Consider the following 16,987-nt stretch of genomic DNA (forward strand, 5'->3'; position numbering starts at 1 on the left):
TGTTTCAGAATCTGAACGGTGTTAAGAAATATGCGATTTCACAGAACGAACACTTCTTCTTTCTAAATATGAAGAACTGTCCTTTCTAGCGAATGAAACAGTTTCATCTGTTAACAAGGATTTAATAACTTAACATCTACGTGTTCGTGCATCTTCCTGTCAGTCTGTGGGTCCGGAGCCCGTCGGGGAATAGCAGGAAATAGTCACTTAATTAGGAGCCCTTGACCTTTGGCCATGGCTCGCATGGCTCCTGACTTCAGCTTCTTTCCAGCCTGTTTATTGTCCTCTGGGGGATTTTGTCCACATCATGACCTCTGACCCCTGCTGACCTGTAGGGACTTTACCAACAAGTTCCTGACTATAGATGTCTCTCATCACAGGGCAATTTTAACCCTGAGGAATTTTGAACCCTGCCGAAAGATGAGATGATTTAGATTTCTGGTTTTGCCTGAAGCTCACAAATAAATCAAAAACACATACATATGCAGAGTCAACAGAATATGATTTTTATAAATGATGAAAATCACGCCAGTGTAAAAGTATAACAGAATCTTTAGAACATTTACGCGTTGGTTCCAGCCAGGCTGATTTCACTAATTTGTTTCCATTCATCCAGAAAGGGGAACTAATAACCAAAATCAGCTGCTGAAAGCTGGGACTCCTGCAGGGGCCTCCACACATCTCCACGCATCAGCCTTCCGCTGCATGAGCCGGGTTTCAGGTTTTAGCAGGATGATGTTCACACCTAAATGACTTGTGTAATTTTATTTTTCAAACTTTATTTCCTAAATATTACGGACACATTTTTTTCTTGGCTGTTAATGCACCTCTGATGGGGTATTGCAACCATTATTTATTTGTGTTTTCCGCATTTGGGGAAGTATAACCCAAAGTGTTCTGTTTTAAATCAACAGTTCGTCTCCATCAGGTCAATAAAGGGTTTTCTTTCATTGATTAAAGCGGCGTGCGCGATTATTTTCTTTTCCAACTAGGACCTTATAGTTGATAATATTTAAGAAATCAAATCAAAATAAATATATAATAGGAAGATCAAATACAAACATAAACGGGATTTTCCTGTTTATTATCAGTTTGAGTAAAACATCGGATTTTATATTAATATTCTTCGTTTTTTTTAACGTATATTAACGCATAGGCTCTATTTTTAGAACATGACAATGAACGTTTTTCCTATTTCCCTGCTGTACAGACGGAATAATCCCTGCTCGACCCCGTGTCTGTCCATCTGGTGTTGGACTCCGGACACGGATCAGGCGGACACTGATTGTGTCTCCGGGACAGCCTGTAATCCCAAACCCTGATTAAGCGTCAAAAAGAAATAAATAAAAATAAACTCAACCCTGAGAGCAGCGTTTATCTTTAAATCAAACATCGGCCTGCCCATCTTCAGTCCTCATTCACTTCACCAATATTCTAAATTATACGTTTCCTCATTTTATATTTCCTCGTCATCATTATTGCGCAGCAAAAATAAAATAAAAACTGCGCAGTTTGACTGTAAAATAAAAAAGTCAACATTTCCCTGATAAATAAAATATGGGCCAATGAGGAATTATATAGTCCGCTGCCTTTTGATGAACTTTGCTGATTCAGCACACGTCCTGTCTGCTCCCCCCAATTAAAACTTAATGTGGGGGGGGGGTCATACAAACAGTCCCACACGCCCCAACCACGTGCAGAGAAAGAGACAGAACGTCCCGCAGGCTCGGCACCGAGCTCCCTGGCGCTGCTGGAAAATAATCCCAATCCTTTCCGACTAGTAATCACAAAGTATCACAAAGTATCGTGAAGGCCTGAAAAACAACACGTGCGATATTTTCAGAATTTTTATTTCAAGAAAACGTGTGACTCGACAGCAGTAAGGCTACACATATGATAATAAATTAATTTATAACTAAATTAAAGGCACATTAGCTCTGAAAATATACTGACAAACATTTGTTTAACTATAATATCTAATTAAAAACATTGAATTATTAATATAAGGTTTAATAAACTTGGTGAAACCTGGAAAGCAGCTTCCAGAATGTCTCTTTTTCCACTCTGTTATCTTCTTCAACACTGATAATCACCACGTTGTTCGCTGACGATGACATTTCACTGAGTTTGATCTCCATTCTCTTCCAGTCAAAACCGGTTCAGACGGGCCTGCAGGTTCTGTTTCATCCTGAAGATAAAGGAAGGATCAAAACGTCGTTCCAAACACTCTGCAGACATGATCATTTTACAAGAAAGAAATAATAACTATAAAGTACTTTATTGTAAAGACAACATAATAAAGTGAGTCTATTTAAAAACTATACAAAAGCAATAAGGACACAAACCAAAGATCTCCCGTTAAGACTTGTGAACATTCTATTCAGTGTTACAGAAAAACAAACTGGCTTTCATTCCCCGCATAAAACCGTCCCTGTTTCTGTCTCGCTGTGTGCGCGGAGGGATCTGAAGGCTTTTATCCTGGGACCCGTAGGGAACCAGCACCAACTCTTTCTCTATCAATTTTCACCCACTCCCCAATTCACACAAACTCTTTCTCCCACCAGCCCCACAATGAAGGATTTGTCCTCGTCCTCTTTGTCCACCTCTGATATCTTTTTTGGGGGGCTGCTCCCTCTGCTGCAGACAGCATGCAGCGTATGCAAATACACACTCTTTTCTTCCTGGGACCCCCTCCCCTAAGTGACTGCAACCATAAATGAGGACACACTTGCACACATTTACACATGCACATATTTATATCAGTGTTTTTTCATCGTCTGTGACATGCAGTCACTCAAACGTTGAACTCTAACATGAGAGGAAACAAATCTGTGGTATGGCAGATCGTTTATTTTTCACTTTTTAAACTCATGTACATCCTAATATGAGTCGTGTTCTACACAGAGCGTTTCTAGAAGCTCACACAAACCCGAAGTCAGAGATTCAAGAAGCTGCAGACAGAGTAACGAAAATGGCTGTTTAAGACTTAAGACTGAACATTATTTTGTGAGAAGTGTTGTTGCACCACAAACACACACACACACACACACACACACACACACTCTGAAAGAGGACACAGAAGTGTTTGAACACAAACATGTTCTGGACACCTGTAATGTGTAGCTCTAAAGACGGGATGATATATACCGGTGTCTGATGACCCTAAAGTGTTCGCTAACTGCCTCTGCCGTTAGTGTGTGTGCGTGTGTGTGCATGTGTGTGTGTGTGTGTGTGTGCATGTGGCGGGGGGGACGTGTGCTGGACAGCTCTGACAGTTCGGCCTTTTCAGACTTACATTACTGAGTCTGTCGGCCTCTTTCCCACAGCAACCCTAACAGAGGTCAAAGGTTATGTACTCCTCGCCCACCACATCTCCTCCTCCTCTTGTACACAGGGTGGCCACAGACTCTTTGCTCCCTGATTGGCCACAGACCGAGTGGCTGCACCAATGAACTTGAACTTGAACTGATTTCTGATGGGATGACCGAATCACACGTGATTGATCTATTTATTAAAACAACAATTTTTACCCTGGTATCAAAATCACGTTCTGCACCAGTAGAATGAACAAAAGCTATAAACTAAGGACCCCCCCCCCAGATTCTCTCCACCCTGGAACGTCATCTCCTCCTGATATGATTAAAGGCTCAGTCACCTAATTCTCCTCTACTTTCATTGGTGCAGCCAGCAGACGCAACCTGGAGAGCCTGGGGTGTAGAAGCGTCTAACTACCGTCCTTTAAGATACTTAATGTCAGGCTTTGTGATAGATTAGTCTCGGCTGAGGTTGCATTAAAAAAAAACGGGATGAGCTTCGCTTGACCCACATTGGACCTCATCCAAGATTCTGGGCAGCCCGTGAGCTGGGCTTCTATGTCCCATTAAAACATTAATAAAGTTCACAAGGAACTGGAAGTAAGCTCTGGCTGCAAAAGCGATAATATATATATTTAACAATGGGAATTTCAAAGAAAGGAACTGTGCCATTTTCTAGAGACAAAATATATTTGCCGCTAACTTTTGTTCAAGAAGAAATATTTGCATCATCTGCAAATCCAGCGGTGGGAGGAGTCCCGGCCTCGCTGGCCTCGCTGTAGAAAAGTCGATGTCGGACTTCAGTACTGAACAGAATTATGTTCTTAGATGCTCCCTGTCCGTGTCACTCAGTTAAACATCCTCATGCAGAGTTTTATCAACCATTTGCTCGAGTCACTGCTTCCGTTTGATCACGTTATCAGCTGCAGGCCGACCAATCACACGCACTCTGCTCGTGTGTTAGCGTGGCCTTGCTGCACCAGCTAACACAAGCTAACTGCATCAGTAGATGCAGAGCTACAACACTGAAGGCTCAGACATGCTAGTCCATGTGCTGCATCACCTCCAACTTTAAAAACAGGACGTCTGCGTCCTGAAACGTTTTTCTACAGCGCAGTGAAGCCCCCACTCATCCAACAAAACAGCATCTCCATGCCCTTCAGACATGCAGATGAGGCTGAACAGACTAATGAACAGTCAGGTGGCCATCCAGGGTCTGGCCCACGGCCCCCCACGGCCCCCCACGGCCCCCCATCACACACATATCAAACACCCTTACACACATTAAGACTCAGAGGCTCGCCCGACCCCAGTGATCCGCACGACAGTCTAATGTCTCAGGCATCTGCTCATGTCTAGTCTGGAGGCGCTTTCCCACCCTGCCCCCCGGTCCCAGCCAGCATCAGCTCCCACAATGGTGGGAAAGCAGGTCTTTAAGGAGGGTGGAGGAGGGGGAGTGGGGTCTGCTAAACAGCTATTGAGGGGGGGTGATAATGTGAAAACGCAGAGCGCTGTTCATTAACACACGAGCACTGCAGCTGCACATGTTGGCGCCGGACGCACGAGCTCACGAGTCCCGCCTTTCTGCTCCAGGTTGCTGCCAGAGCCACGGGGGGGGGGGGGGGGGGGCACCGGGGAGATCTATGGCATGATGCAGAGCCTTCACATGATCTCTGTGTGTGTGTGTGTGTGTGTGTGTGTGTGTGTGTGTTAGAGCCCTTCAATCCTGTAACAGATTTTGGTTGAATGCGACTCATTTAGATCAGTGCTATTTGGCATTTTTAGTCACATCCAATGTGCAGGAGCAGCAGGGGGGGGCTGGCAAGAACTGAGAACAGTTCAGTATTTCATGTGTTAAGAAAATGCTGTTTAAAACATATCAGGACGAACACTGCTATGCTCATGTCCAATGAATTAAACCATCGATGGGTTTACCTAAGGGAAAAAAGATTCTCAAAACAGGAAAGTGTGTCCCCCCCCCTCACCTGAGGAGGGGCTTTCAGTGCTTAAAGATACGTGAATCCACAATGTGTGTCCGTTAGAAACACGACAGACACTGGTGTGAAGACGCGCCGCGACGAGAGAGGATGGCAGGCTTCCCTCAACCAGTGCCAGCTCATTAATTCGTTTGCTGCCCCCCCCCCCCCACCACCATCAGCACCTCAACCACCAACCATCACCACCCTCACATCACCCCTTAACTGCTAATTAGCTGAAGCAGAAGATAGAAGAGAAAAGGGAGACACCATATGTGACACGGGAGGAAATGGAAAACTGTTTTCCTTTTTCATCCTCCTAAACCGCCACCCCCCATCAGTAGCACGCACACACACACACACACACACCACCTCCATCACCACTGGTACCCAGAAAGCCCTGATGCAGCTCACCTCATATGCCAGCCCAGCCATTTTAGGTGTCGCAGCAACATCTCCCAAGATGGCTCCGCTGAGCGCGCCCACACTCCCAGGATCTGGCAGGGTCTTTGTTCGCCTCCTGGCACGGGTGCAGCGTACCCCGTTGGCAGTACAGATGGCATTAGCGCCTCTTGGGTAGAAAGGATGGGGAATAGGGGGAGGGGGCAAATCCGGACCAACCGTTTTTCTCTCCGTGATTTCTTTTAATTACGGCTCTACGCTCTTTTTTAGGAAACCCCAATTATTCATTGTTGTCAATCGGGGGCCTGTATTGAGACGGAAGACAGGAAACAGAGGAATAAAACACACTGGACTTTCGGTCATCAGTCATCAGGTTCTTAATGAACTAAACAACCGAATTGTGTTTTCTTCGTAACTGTAGATCCGTACAAAGTTAAAAACACTTTTAAGGATCTGGCCAACTTTGCTTTTTCAACCAGAAAACCTCTTGATGTCTTGTTTTGGGCACAAGTGTGTTTTAGTACCACGTTGAAAAGTTCCGCTCCCGTCTACAGGATGGGCTTGGACTTCTCATCGAGGCGAGACACAATGTGCCCAAAAGGTCCCAGGATTCTCTACAGCTTCAAACACAGAGGCCGAGTGTGTGTTTTAACTTAACTATTATTAAGAGTCCTATAGAGACATATGTGCCCTTCTTCTCTAAAAAGGTCTTTGGGGTTAAACCCAAAATGTGGCGTCATTGTTTTAAATACATAAAAACAAAAGACGCTTGTCTACATGATAAAAACAGTAAAATAATTAAACAGGTTGTTGTGATATAAATAAATATCAATAAGATGAGCTTTGCTAAAAAGAGCATCGCCTTTTAACAACATCTCCCGTCCACCCACTGGGCATCCTGTTTAACATTCAGCACCATGAAGAGAACCTCAATGAACAGCAACCCTTATACCCGCCACAATAAAGGCCCAGCGATTGACTGCAGACTCATTTTATACAACTCCTGTTCCGAATCCTAAAGATGAATTGACGCGTGATTAGGAATAAATAGGCATCAATACCAATAAGACTGGATGACATTAAAACATTTCCTCCAAGGGATTAAAAATAATAATTTTTGTATGGAGCATATGTCTGTTTTCCATATTTTTATTATCTCCAGATGATGCTTATATTCTTTCTGCAATTAAAAAGCTCTGGAAATGACTACATGTACACCTACAATCAATAAAAAGTCTTAATGAGAAACACTTGCTTGAAGCGCCACAACATAAAATGACATCATTTTGATGCCTTAAAGATGAAAGTCACATTCTGAGAAAAAACCCATTTATAATAGAATTTGCTTATCCAGAAAAACACAAAAAGAAAAACTACTTTCTTACCTTTCTGAGGTAAATTTCTGCCTCTTTTCTTATGAAAATGGGCACAACGTTGGGGAAGACATTTCTACTTTCGGTTATCTAGCTTTATGACAGGTATTTAACACTCATACAGCTAGATAACCAAAGACAGAAACAGACCTCCTGCCACACACCGCCATGACGCTGACCTCATTGAGAAGGAGCAATTGATGAGGATGAATCGTGGGCCTGAAATATTTAGAAAGAAGACCTGGATCAGATGTGATTGAAGTATTTTGTGTAGCGCACCTTTTGTTAATTAAAAACTCAAATTATTGTTGGTGTATTTTTCAAGGCCTGATCAATAATGAGGTTTAAATTTCTGCAGATAAAGCATTTATCTGTGTTCTAATTACAGCGATATTTAATAACTCTTGCTTAAAAATATGATACTTGTGTCACTGCACAGGTTTTGTTCAGGATATTAATTTTTTTTAAGGCTGTTTAGTTTTTTTTTTTTTTTTAGAAAGGGCTACTGCATTAGCTTCTCTTGCATTGCAGGGAATAGAACATTATATTTATTGAATTTAGAAAAGAACAAAGTGGGTTTTTATATTCTTTAAAAATCTGTATAAAATCTACTATTATTATTGAAGGACATTTTTGAAACCAGAAGCTTCTCACGTGCTCATTTGCAAATATTCTTGAGCATTCAGATGCTGGCATCTTATTTATTTATTTTATCCTCCTTTTTTATTTTCATTGTATTTTTATTAGTTTACACAACTATAACATCTTACTACTATTTTACAAGGCGATTCGTAACATCGGGTCATTAATCGGATTCTACATGTAAGATTGTGTAATTAAGAAGCATTGTCCCGTTTAATATGAGACAGAATTAGGAACAGAAACGGCTACACGGGAGCCTCATACTTATTCTGCGCTGATCTGAGATCTACATTTAACGGTTTAAAACGCTCTTTAGCGTCACATGACAACGGCTCGCTACTTATAATGAGAGTTGCGACTGGCCTACTTCTTATAAAACCACACGTGGATAATCCGCATAAGGGATTACAGCAATCATTGTTAATGATCATAATAAGGCGAGGAGCGTTGTGTGAAATACGAAAGGAGTTTATGAGGGATAAATAAATAATCATTGAACGTTTATAAGCATAAACTGAGAGGTTAACTGAGTCTCTGGATTCTCACACATGGATGACAGCAACACCAAAGCGATTTCTTTTGGAGCGTTTTTACCTGTTTCAGAAGCAACGCGGACTCTGGAGGGAAATTTCCTCAACTTTAGTCCCAAATGAGTTTCTCAGATGAATGTCTCTGTTTGCGTCGGGCCCTTTGAAGTGTCAGTGTCTCGGCTGTCAGACGAACCCGTCTCCATCCTCAGACTTTCATCTTCTGCCTCTCCTTCAGTCTGCGCGCCTCCTTTACGCGCTACCGCGCTGACGTCACAGATGGACCGACGAGGCGTGTTGACCAATCAGCGTCCACCGACATCAAACTGTTCCGTCAGATTTGTCCTCGTTTTGATTGATTTCCTGGGACAATACTGTTACTAGAGCTAATAATAATAATAATAATAATAATAATAATGCACAAGACAGAACCTTTCTTTTATCATTTTAACCACACCATTATATCGTGTTCTTTTTTACCCACGTTGGCATTTTTGAATAAACATAAAATTCCTCATTAACCTTAGAAACATTAGTTGACTAAATGTCTAAGCCTGAAATTATTCATAGTATCGATCGTTTCAAATTCAATACATTTCTAATACTAGACTTTGATTGCATGATTTTAAACTTGAATGTCAAATAAGATCATGATTTTCATTCTTTTTTTATGCATTACAGGCCACAACACATTCAGATCAAACACTGACAAACTGACTGCATGTCTATTAGTTCACAAACAGTGCTTTAAGTGGGCCGGAAAGAGTCTCATCATTAGTTTGTCCATTATGTTTGGGATTGTAATTTCTTCAGTTTGTATTTCACAAGGATCACTAAAGCTTTTGATCACACTCTCCATTGATAACAAGTCCATGAAGTCTTTGAGTCAGTGGTTGCATTGAAGCAATTTTCCACGTGATTTCCGGTTGGAATAAAACATAATTTTTACTTAAATATAATGAATTGTAACGTTATAACAAAATACCAGCTAACAAGTCCCCAATATCGGAGACTGGTAATGAAAAGAGCGACCGCGGCAGGACTCGAACCTGCAATCCCCTGATCCGAAGTCAGATGCCTTATCCATTAGGCCACGCGGCCACGACAAACGGTCCAGAAAAGGCATACTTATAGCTAACATCTCACATCATTGTTATTGTATTTCTTTATGGTGTAATATTCTTACTCGCACTAGCACACCAAATCTGTGTGTCCGCGCACTGCTGTGCTTATTTATATATATTTATTAAAGGAACCGTCATCCACACCGCTAGGGGCGCTACCGCTTTCCTCTACTGTGTTCCAACCCGTGACGTATGCTAGTAGCACCAGCGTGTATTGTCGAGCGGTTTCGTGTACTTCTGTAGTGTTGCTCATTAATGCGTGATTATTATGCAGTTCTTGCCATCGTGAGGTTAAACAGGGATTATTTTTGGGGCGGACAGTTTGACGGTGAGCGTGTGTTGGATGCGTTTGTGACCTGGTCTATTACTTTAGCATTAAATAAGTAGCACTGGTTTGTAAATGCTACTTGCAATTCCATGCTTACAGTTTTGCCTCAGTATGCTAAGCTAACTGTTACTTCAGTACTTTTGATCGTAAGTAACGGATGACTTTTGGAGTTTTGACTGGTCTGTATTTGAATTTGTTGCTGATGTCTCCCAGTTCGTGCGAAGCCCTCATGAAGCGATGCTGCAGGCTGGGCTGCCCTCTGCAAAGGCTGCTCCCATCTCCACGTTGGTCTTGGTCACGCTTACTCTACTCCACCAAACCGCAGGCCCTTCAAGGGGAGGGCTCCACAGAGACCCGCCTGAACCCCCTTAATATCCAGATGCTGTCACGGAACCTCCACGAGCAAATATTCCGGGGACTCGAACCAACGTTTAGAGAGGAAGATGTGGAGCGCAGCATTAGCCACCTGCAGAGACACCAGCTGTGGGGGAAAGAAACGTCGCTGCTGCCCGATGTGGCGCTGAAGCTTCCACACATGTATGGCGGAAATGTTGACGAGCACTTTCGCGTCTTGGCCCAGACGCAGAGTCTGCCCTACCTTGAAGCTGCCAACGAGCTGCAGCGTGCTGAGCTCCCTCCCATGCCTCCAGAATGGGAATGGGGGGTGGGCTGGACCCGCTATGGACCCGATGGGCAGAGACAGACGGTTGATTTCCCAGAGGAGACGGCATTGGTCTTTGACGTGGAGGTGTGCATGGCGGAGGGACAGTGTCCCACGTTGGCTGTTGCCATGTCTCCCACCAACTGGTGAGAAACGAGCAAAAAAAAACCCGCAACGGATTGTAAAGGAAGGGATACGGGTCGAGTTGTTTTACACAGAGGACGGGGCTCTATTGTCTCGCTAGTACTCCTAAAAGACGCATGTTCGTATAAGAAAAGGACAGCGGTCACATCGGGATTTGTCTGATGCACATTGTCCTCCTGCTAGGTACTCCTGGTGCAGCAAGCGGCTGATCGAAGAGCGGTACTCCTGGTCAAACCAGCTGACCTTGGCTGACCTCATCCCCCTCGAGACACCGATGAACGCCACCCTCCCGCCAGGCGGGCAGTGGAAGGAGAGGCTCGTAGTGGGCCATAATGTTAGTTTTGATCGGTCTTTCATTAAGGAACAGTACCTACTAAAGGTCAGTATGTAGTTATTTCATTCTATTACGTTCTATGATCCTGGTTCGAGTTGCATGAATGGAATGTGCTCAGATGTGTATCCGTTTTGCATTAAAGGGTTCCAAGGTCCGCTTCATGGACACCATGAGCCTCCACATGGCCATCTCTGGGTTAACCGGCTTTCAGCGCACATTGTGGATGGCCAGTAAGCTGGGTAAGAAGCAGGGTCTTCAGGGGGTCAAGGATCACATTCAGAAGGCTGGACAGAAAAGAGACGGTCCAATGGTACGCATGCTTTATTCACATTATTCCACCTACAGCATGTGCTATCTATTGCCCCTCCCCCTAGCCATTGTTTAAAATTCTGATGATTATTTCTTGATTGATTGATTTTTTTGCTTTTGTCCATCCTGAAAACTCCGTTGGACCTGATGTTCTGAAGATTGGCTCCTGGGACTGGGTGAAGATTAGCAGCATTAATAACCTGGCTGATGTCCACGCCCTGTATGTGGGGGGGCCGCGACTGCAGAAGGAGGCCAGACAGACCTTTGTGAAGGGAAGCATGAAGGATGTCCGGAACAACTTCCAGGTCAGATCCACATCGGATTGCATGAACTCATGATGCTAAATGATTTGGGCTCTGCTGCCCTCTGCAGGCGTTGATGCAGTATTGTGCCATGGATGTGTTGGCCACTCATGAAGTCTTCACAGAACAGCTACCCCTCTTCATGGAGAGGTCTCGTCTTCCCAACACTATGAAAGTGTTTTGTTAATCATTCCGAAACATAACGAGTTGACCTTCGTCTTTCACAAGGTGTCCTCACCCAGTGACGTTGGCAGGGATGCTGGAGATGGGCGTGAGCTACCTTCCTGTCAATCACACCTGGGGGCGTTACCTGGAAGATTCTCAAGACGTTTACCAAGAACTCCAGAGAGAGATGAAAAAGTCTCTGATGATTCTAGCAGATGATGCCTGCCAACTGCTGGAGGGTGACCGGTGAGAAGAGCAGGGATTTATTACGAGGCTTTCTGCGTCGCGCTTCAAAGCGAGCAGCTAAAGGAAAACGTTGTTCACAGTTGTGTTATGTACTTTAGCAGCCAAAGAGAAAAGCACTGCCAGAAAACGTCTTACGGAAGTGGTGAAATCTCTTTTGCTTGCGTTGAGGTACAAAGATGACCCCTGGCTTTGGGACCTTGAGTGGGATGTAAAGGAGTTCAAGCAGAAGAAAGAAGCGGCGTCTAAAAAGAAAAGTTCCAGTAAAGTCGCTCAAACACAAACTGCTGCGCCGCTTCCAGACCGCACCGAAGGTACGACGTCGTCCGATCTAGTTGGAGTATTGGAACAGCCACGCAAAGAGGAAATTCAGTTTAAGACTTGTGCGTTCAGGCCGAGGCCCACCCTCCGAGGAGGAGATGGAAAGCCCGTGTCCCGGCAGACTGGCTGTGGACAAGCTGAAGGAAACAGCGACCAGACTTCCAAAGAGAAGACAACATCTGCCTGGACATCCAGGGTGAGAGCGTCGTGAAGAACAACCACAGAGCCACGCCTTCCAACGCCCACTGGCGTTGTAAATCAGCCTCTGTGTCCTTCAGCTGGTACCGGAAGCTTTGTGAGAAGATGTCTGAGGAGTTGAGCTGGACACCGGGAGCCAGCCTCATCAGTCTGCAGATGAGAGTGACCCCTAAGCTGATGGGTCTGACATGGGACGGTTTCCCCCTGCATTACTCCGAGAAACACGGGTGGGGCTACCTGGTGCCTGGACGCAGGGAGAACTTGGAATCTCAGGAGGAAAACACGGGCCCTGTGTGCCCTCACAGGTACACAATGTGCTGCTATTGGATATTAATACACCAGGTATTTATTATTTAGCCTTTATTATCATTCTATTTGTCCCACAGAGCTATTGAGAGTGTTTATAAAGAGTATTGTGAGCAGAACAGCAAAGAACGGCCTGAGGATTTGAATGACCATGCCTCAGATGACATGTGGACAGACAGCACAGTGTGGGCAAAGGTACCGTGTGTGATGTCAAAATAACATTCACTCGCGTGTTTGCATGAATATCTGCCTCGTAGAAACAGTGCAAGGGCCGAGGTGACATGGCGTTAGCAATCGGTGCTACTTCGGATCAATGAGTGGCAGAATCTGACCGGTTTGTTTCTTAACCTTCTCACAAGGCGGAAGAGTTGGATTCCCTGGAAAGCTTCACGGAGTTAGATGGAGCCAGAATGACAAAGCATGGAGAGAGGAGGGCCGACGAGGTGAGTGCAGTGGTCCTCGTTACCTGCTCACGCCGTGTGACTGCGTCCAGTAAAGCCCGGTTCTGCTGGATCCCGTCTGATGTGCAGCGTTGTGGTTCGGATTCCATGTGTTGAAATTAAATATTTGTTCTTGTGATTTCTTCTGTGATAATTTGTGGTCTCTGTTGGCAGTCCAAAGATTCACATAACATTCCAGAGGAGGGTCAGTGCCATTATCACCATGGAAACGGCCCCTACAACGACGTAGACATCCCAGGGTGCTGGTTTTTCAAATTGCCTCATAAGGTGTCCTGAACATCTCGTATAGTCACTATATTATATATATTATACTATTTTACACTTTCATCATCTGGCGTGTTTCAGGACGGTAACCGCAACAACGTCGGCAGCCCTTTTTCCAAAGACTTCCTGGCCAAGATGGAGGACGGTACTCTCCGAGCGGGACGCGGGGGAACCAATGCTGCACGGGCTCTGGAGATCAACAAGATGATATCCTTCTGGAGGAACGCCCATAAGCGCATCAGGTAGCATTGGTTAGCATCAGAATGCTACTGCTGCTGTTCACAAAGACGGTGACGTCACTGCGTCTCTTCGAAGCTCCCAGATGGTGCTGTGGCTCCGAAAGGCGGAGCTCCCTCGCGTTGTCAGCAGGTGCGTCCGCTACATCGAGCGATATCTACTGGGCTGAAGTCGTTACTGGATATTTCACCGTTTCTGTCTCCAATAGACACAAAGACTTCGATGTGGAGGCCCAGTACGGTGCCATTCTACCTCAGGTCATCACCGCTGGCACCGTAACGCGCCGGGCTGTGGAGCCCACGTGGCTGACGGCCAGTAATGCTCGGGTAACCGTCAGAGCTTCATCACATCGCCAGCGGCCAGCAGATCCTCTTTCTCACGTGCTTTCTCGCTCCGCGGCCGCAGCGGGATCGAGTAGGCAGCGAGCTGAAGGCCATGGTGCAGGTGCCTCCTGGATATCACCTGGTGGGAGCAGACGTCGACTCTCAGGAGCTGTGGATCGCTGCGGTGCTGGGAGAGGCTCACTTTGCCGCCCTGCATGGTGAGATCCAAGGGTTTACTGTAATACCTGTATGGTATTTAATTTTAGACGTTTCTTGTCCATAAATCATGACGGGGTTCCTTTCGTAGACCTGGTTCCATCTACTCACGGATGAGAGGCTAGCGAGCTAGGCTAGTTGCTGTTCATGTGAATGGATGAGGCTGCGTTATTGTCCGTCCCGTACGTGGGTTTCTGTCACGCTTTAGGCTGCACGGCGTTCGGCTGGATGACCCTCCAGGGAAAGAGGAGTCAGGGCACCGACCTGCACAGCCGCACCGCTGAGGCCGTGGGCATCAGCCGAGAACACGCCAAGGTGTTCAACTACGGCCGCATTTATGGCGCCGGACAGCCCTTTGCTGAAAGGCTGTTGATGCAGTTCAACCACCGCCTCAGCCAGACAGAAGCGTCTACGAAGGCCAAGCAGATGTACGCCTTGACGAAGGGCACACGCAGGTCCGTTCCACCCGCCGAAGGACACGCATCGCTGGAAACGTTGAGACCGCATAACCGTTTCCTTTCCAGATACCGTCTAACAGAAGAGGGCGAGTGGTTGGTCCAAGAACTGGGCATCGAGCTGGAGAGGGAGGAAGGCGGAAGCGTCACCCTGCAGGAGTTACGAAGGATCACTAGACTGACCTCACAACGGTGAGCGAGCAGGAGAGACATCAGACACGTGGACGCTGAGGGACTGTTTCCATCTGCGTCTTCATTTGACTTCAGCTCTCGCCGCAAGAAGTGGGATATAGTCGAGCAGCGTCTGTGGGCTGGAGGGACGGAGTCGGATATGTTCAATAAACTGGAACGCATCGCTCACTCGGCCCAGCCGGCGACTCCCATCCTCGGATGCCGGATCAGCCGAGCACTGGAGCCCAAAGCGGTTAAGAACGAGGTGAGGCGGTGCTGAGCAGCGATACAAAGCGAGGCGACGCGAACGGGTTCCGTACGTTAAGCCATGTGAACGGGTTCCGTACGTTAAGCAACACGAATGGGTTCCGTCCGTTAAGCAACACGAACGGGTTCCGTCCGTTAAGCAACACGAACGGGTTCCGTACGTTAAGCAACACGACCCGAACGGGTTCCGTCCGTTAAGCAACACGACCCGAATGGGTTCCGTCCGTTAAGCAAGAATCAAGAATCAAGAATCAAGAATCAAGAAATCTTTAATGTCATTCATACACTCTCATGCACGAACGAAAAACAGCACTCAGGTCCCAGCTCGAGGCACACAACACACATTCATTCAACTTAAAGTAACTATATACACAACATTAGAAAGTGACAAGTGGCAAAGTGACAGTGATTGCACGGTCCCCGTTTGGGTCCAACACGGAAGCAGTGCAGAAAATTTGGCCTCCGAGTTATCCACTGTTCACAACCCTCACAGCATCAGGGAAGAAACTGTTTTTGAACCTGGTGGTAGCAACACGAATGGGTTCCGTCCGTTAAGCAACACGAACGGGTTCCGTCCGTTAAGCAACACGAACGGGTTCCGTCCGTTAAGCAACACGAACGGGTTCCGTCCGTTAAGCAACACGAACGGGTTCCGTCCGTTAAGCAACACGAACGGGTTCCGTACGATAAGCAACACGACCCGAACGGGTTCCGTCCGTTAAGCAACACGACGCGAATGGGTTCCGTCCGTTAAGCAACACGACCCGACCGGGTTCCGTCCGTTAAGCAGGGATGCCGTTGGGAGACCCGTGACTGAATCGGGTCCTTGCTGCTGGCGATGGCGGCTCTGCTGATGGGATGTGGTCGTGCGTTCCCAGTTCATCACCAGCAGAGTGAACTGGGCGGTCCAGAGTTCTGCGGTGGACTACCTCCACCTGATGCTGGTGGCCATGAAGTGGCTTTGTGAGGAGCACGACATCGACGCCCGCTTCTCCATCAGCATCCACGATGAGGTGCGCTACCTCGTCCGCAGCGAGGACCGGTATCGAGCGGCGCTGGCGCTCCAGATCACGAATCTGCTGACGAGGTGAGCGCACAGCGCCGAGCGGATCCTTCCCCCTGAACGGGGACTCACAGGGACTATTTCTCCTGCAGGAGTATGTTTGCGTATGTGCTGGGCATGCAGGACCTCCCCCAGTCAGTGGCGTTCTTCAGCGCTGTCGATATTGACCAGTGCTTGAGGAAGGAGGTGACCTTGGACTGCGTGACCCCCTCCAACCCCACGGGTCTGGAACGACGATACGGCTTACCCCCCGGTGAGTCCTGCACGGCGTCGCGAGGCTTCGGTTCGCTCTGCAGCGCGATTAGCGATATCGATCAAATGATCATCCTAATGGTGCTTAGAAGATTATCCATAAAAGAACGGCAACATCTGTGCCTCTCAATGAATCTATAAAACATGGCGTCTCAGATGGCGTCTAGTTTTCAGGAGGAACATCTTATGCGTCCATGGAAGAGGAAAGAATTCTAAAACTAGTTTAAAAGAAAGACAGCACAACTTAACCGAACAAGAAGCAACGTGTGTTTATAAAACATGACAGAACTTTACATCTCAGGATCCATGATGGGGAAGGAGCTGCAGGAGGCGTGTAGTTACGGGAGAGCATTTAAAACAAGAGCAGCTACGTTATCAAGATTCTGACAAACCTTCAGCTGCGTGAAGCTCGGTTTGACAGAAACATCTCTCCTTTGAATAAAGCGAACGACAGGAACACAATCACGTCTGACACATGCGAAACCTTCGCAGGTAAAGCCATGGATATCTATGACATCATCAACTCCACCAACGGCTCGCTGGACCGAGCGAGTCCAGGCCGCTCAGCAAAGGGTCAGTCTGAAGGACAGTGAGGGGTTTGGGGGGCGG

The 16,987-nt window shown here is 46.5% G+C and overlaps 1 protein-coding gene and 1 non-coding gene across 2 annotated transcripts; one reads left to right on the forward strand and one right to left on the reverse strand.

Moving 5' to 3' along the window:
- Positions 1 to 9,262: 9,262 nt before the first annotated feature.
- Positions 9,263 to 9,335, reverse strand: trnar-ucg (transfer RNA arginine (anticodon UCG)). Its single transcript has one exon. It is a non-coding gene; the product is annotated as a tRNA-Arg (tRNA).
- Positions 9,336 to 9,915: 580 nt separating this feature from the next.
- polg (polymerase (DNA directed), gamma) lies at positions 9,916 to 16,971 on the forward strand. Its single transcript, XM_068739872.1, has 22 exons — positions 9,916 to 10,493; positions 10,675 to 10,870; positions 10,968 to 11,135; positions 11,293 to 11,439; positions 11,507 to 11,586; positions 11,665 to 11,847; positions 12,016 to 12,158; positions 12,238 to 12,361; positions 12,444 to 12,668; positions 12,750 to 12,864; positions 13,029 to 13,112; positions 13,284 to 13,355; positions 13,476 to 13,636; positions 13,710 to 13,763; positions 13,840 to 13,957; positions 14,037 to 14,172; positions 14,379 to 14,625; positions 14,695 to 14,817; positions 14,893 to 15,061; positions 15,942 to 16,150; positions 16,219 to 16,379; positions 16,871 to 16,971. The coding sequence occupies exons 1-22, from the start codon at positions 9,916 to 9,918 to the stop codon at positions 16,969 to 16,971; spliced, it is 3,594 nt and encodes a 1,197-aa protein (XP_068595973.1).
- Positions 16,972 to 16,987: the final 16 nt, after the last annotated feature.

The sequence above is a fragment of the Brachionichthys hirsutus genome, chromosome 5 (assembly GCF_040956055.1).
Source record: "Brachionichthys hirsutus isolate HB-005 chromosome 5, CSIRO-AGI_Bhir_v1, whole genome shotgun sequence".
NCBI lineage: Eukaryota > Metazoa > Chordata > Actinopteri > Lophiiformes > Brachionichthyidae > Brachionichthys > Brachionichthys hirsutus.

What these genes read in the sequence shown, in the direction of transcription:
- polg (XM_068739872.1), top strand. Translation starts at nt 9,916, where the DNA reads ATGAAGCGATGCTGCAGGCTGGGCTGCCCTCTGCAAAGGCTGCTCCCA. An exon ending in GCTTCCAGACCGCACCGAAG is followed by an intron (nt 12,159 to 12,237) that starts GTACGACGTCGT and finishes TTGTGCGTTCAG; the next exon opens with GCCGAGGCCCACCCTCCGAG. An exon ending in ACGATACGGCTTACCCCCCG is followed by an intron (nt 16,380 to 16,870) that starts GTGAGTCCTGCA and finishes AAACCTTCGCAG; the next exon opens with GTAAAGCCATGGATATCTAT.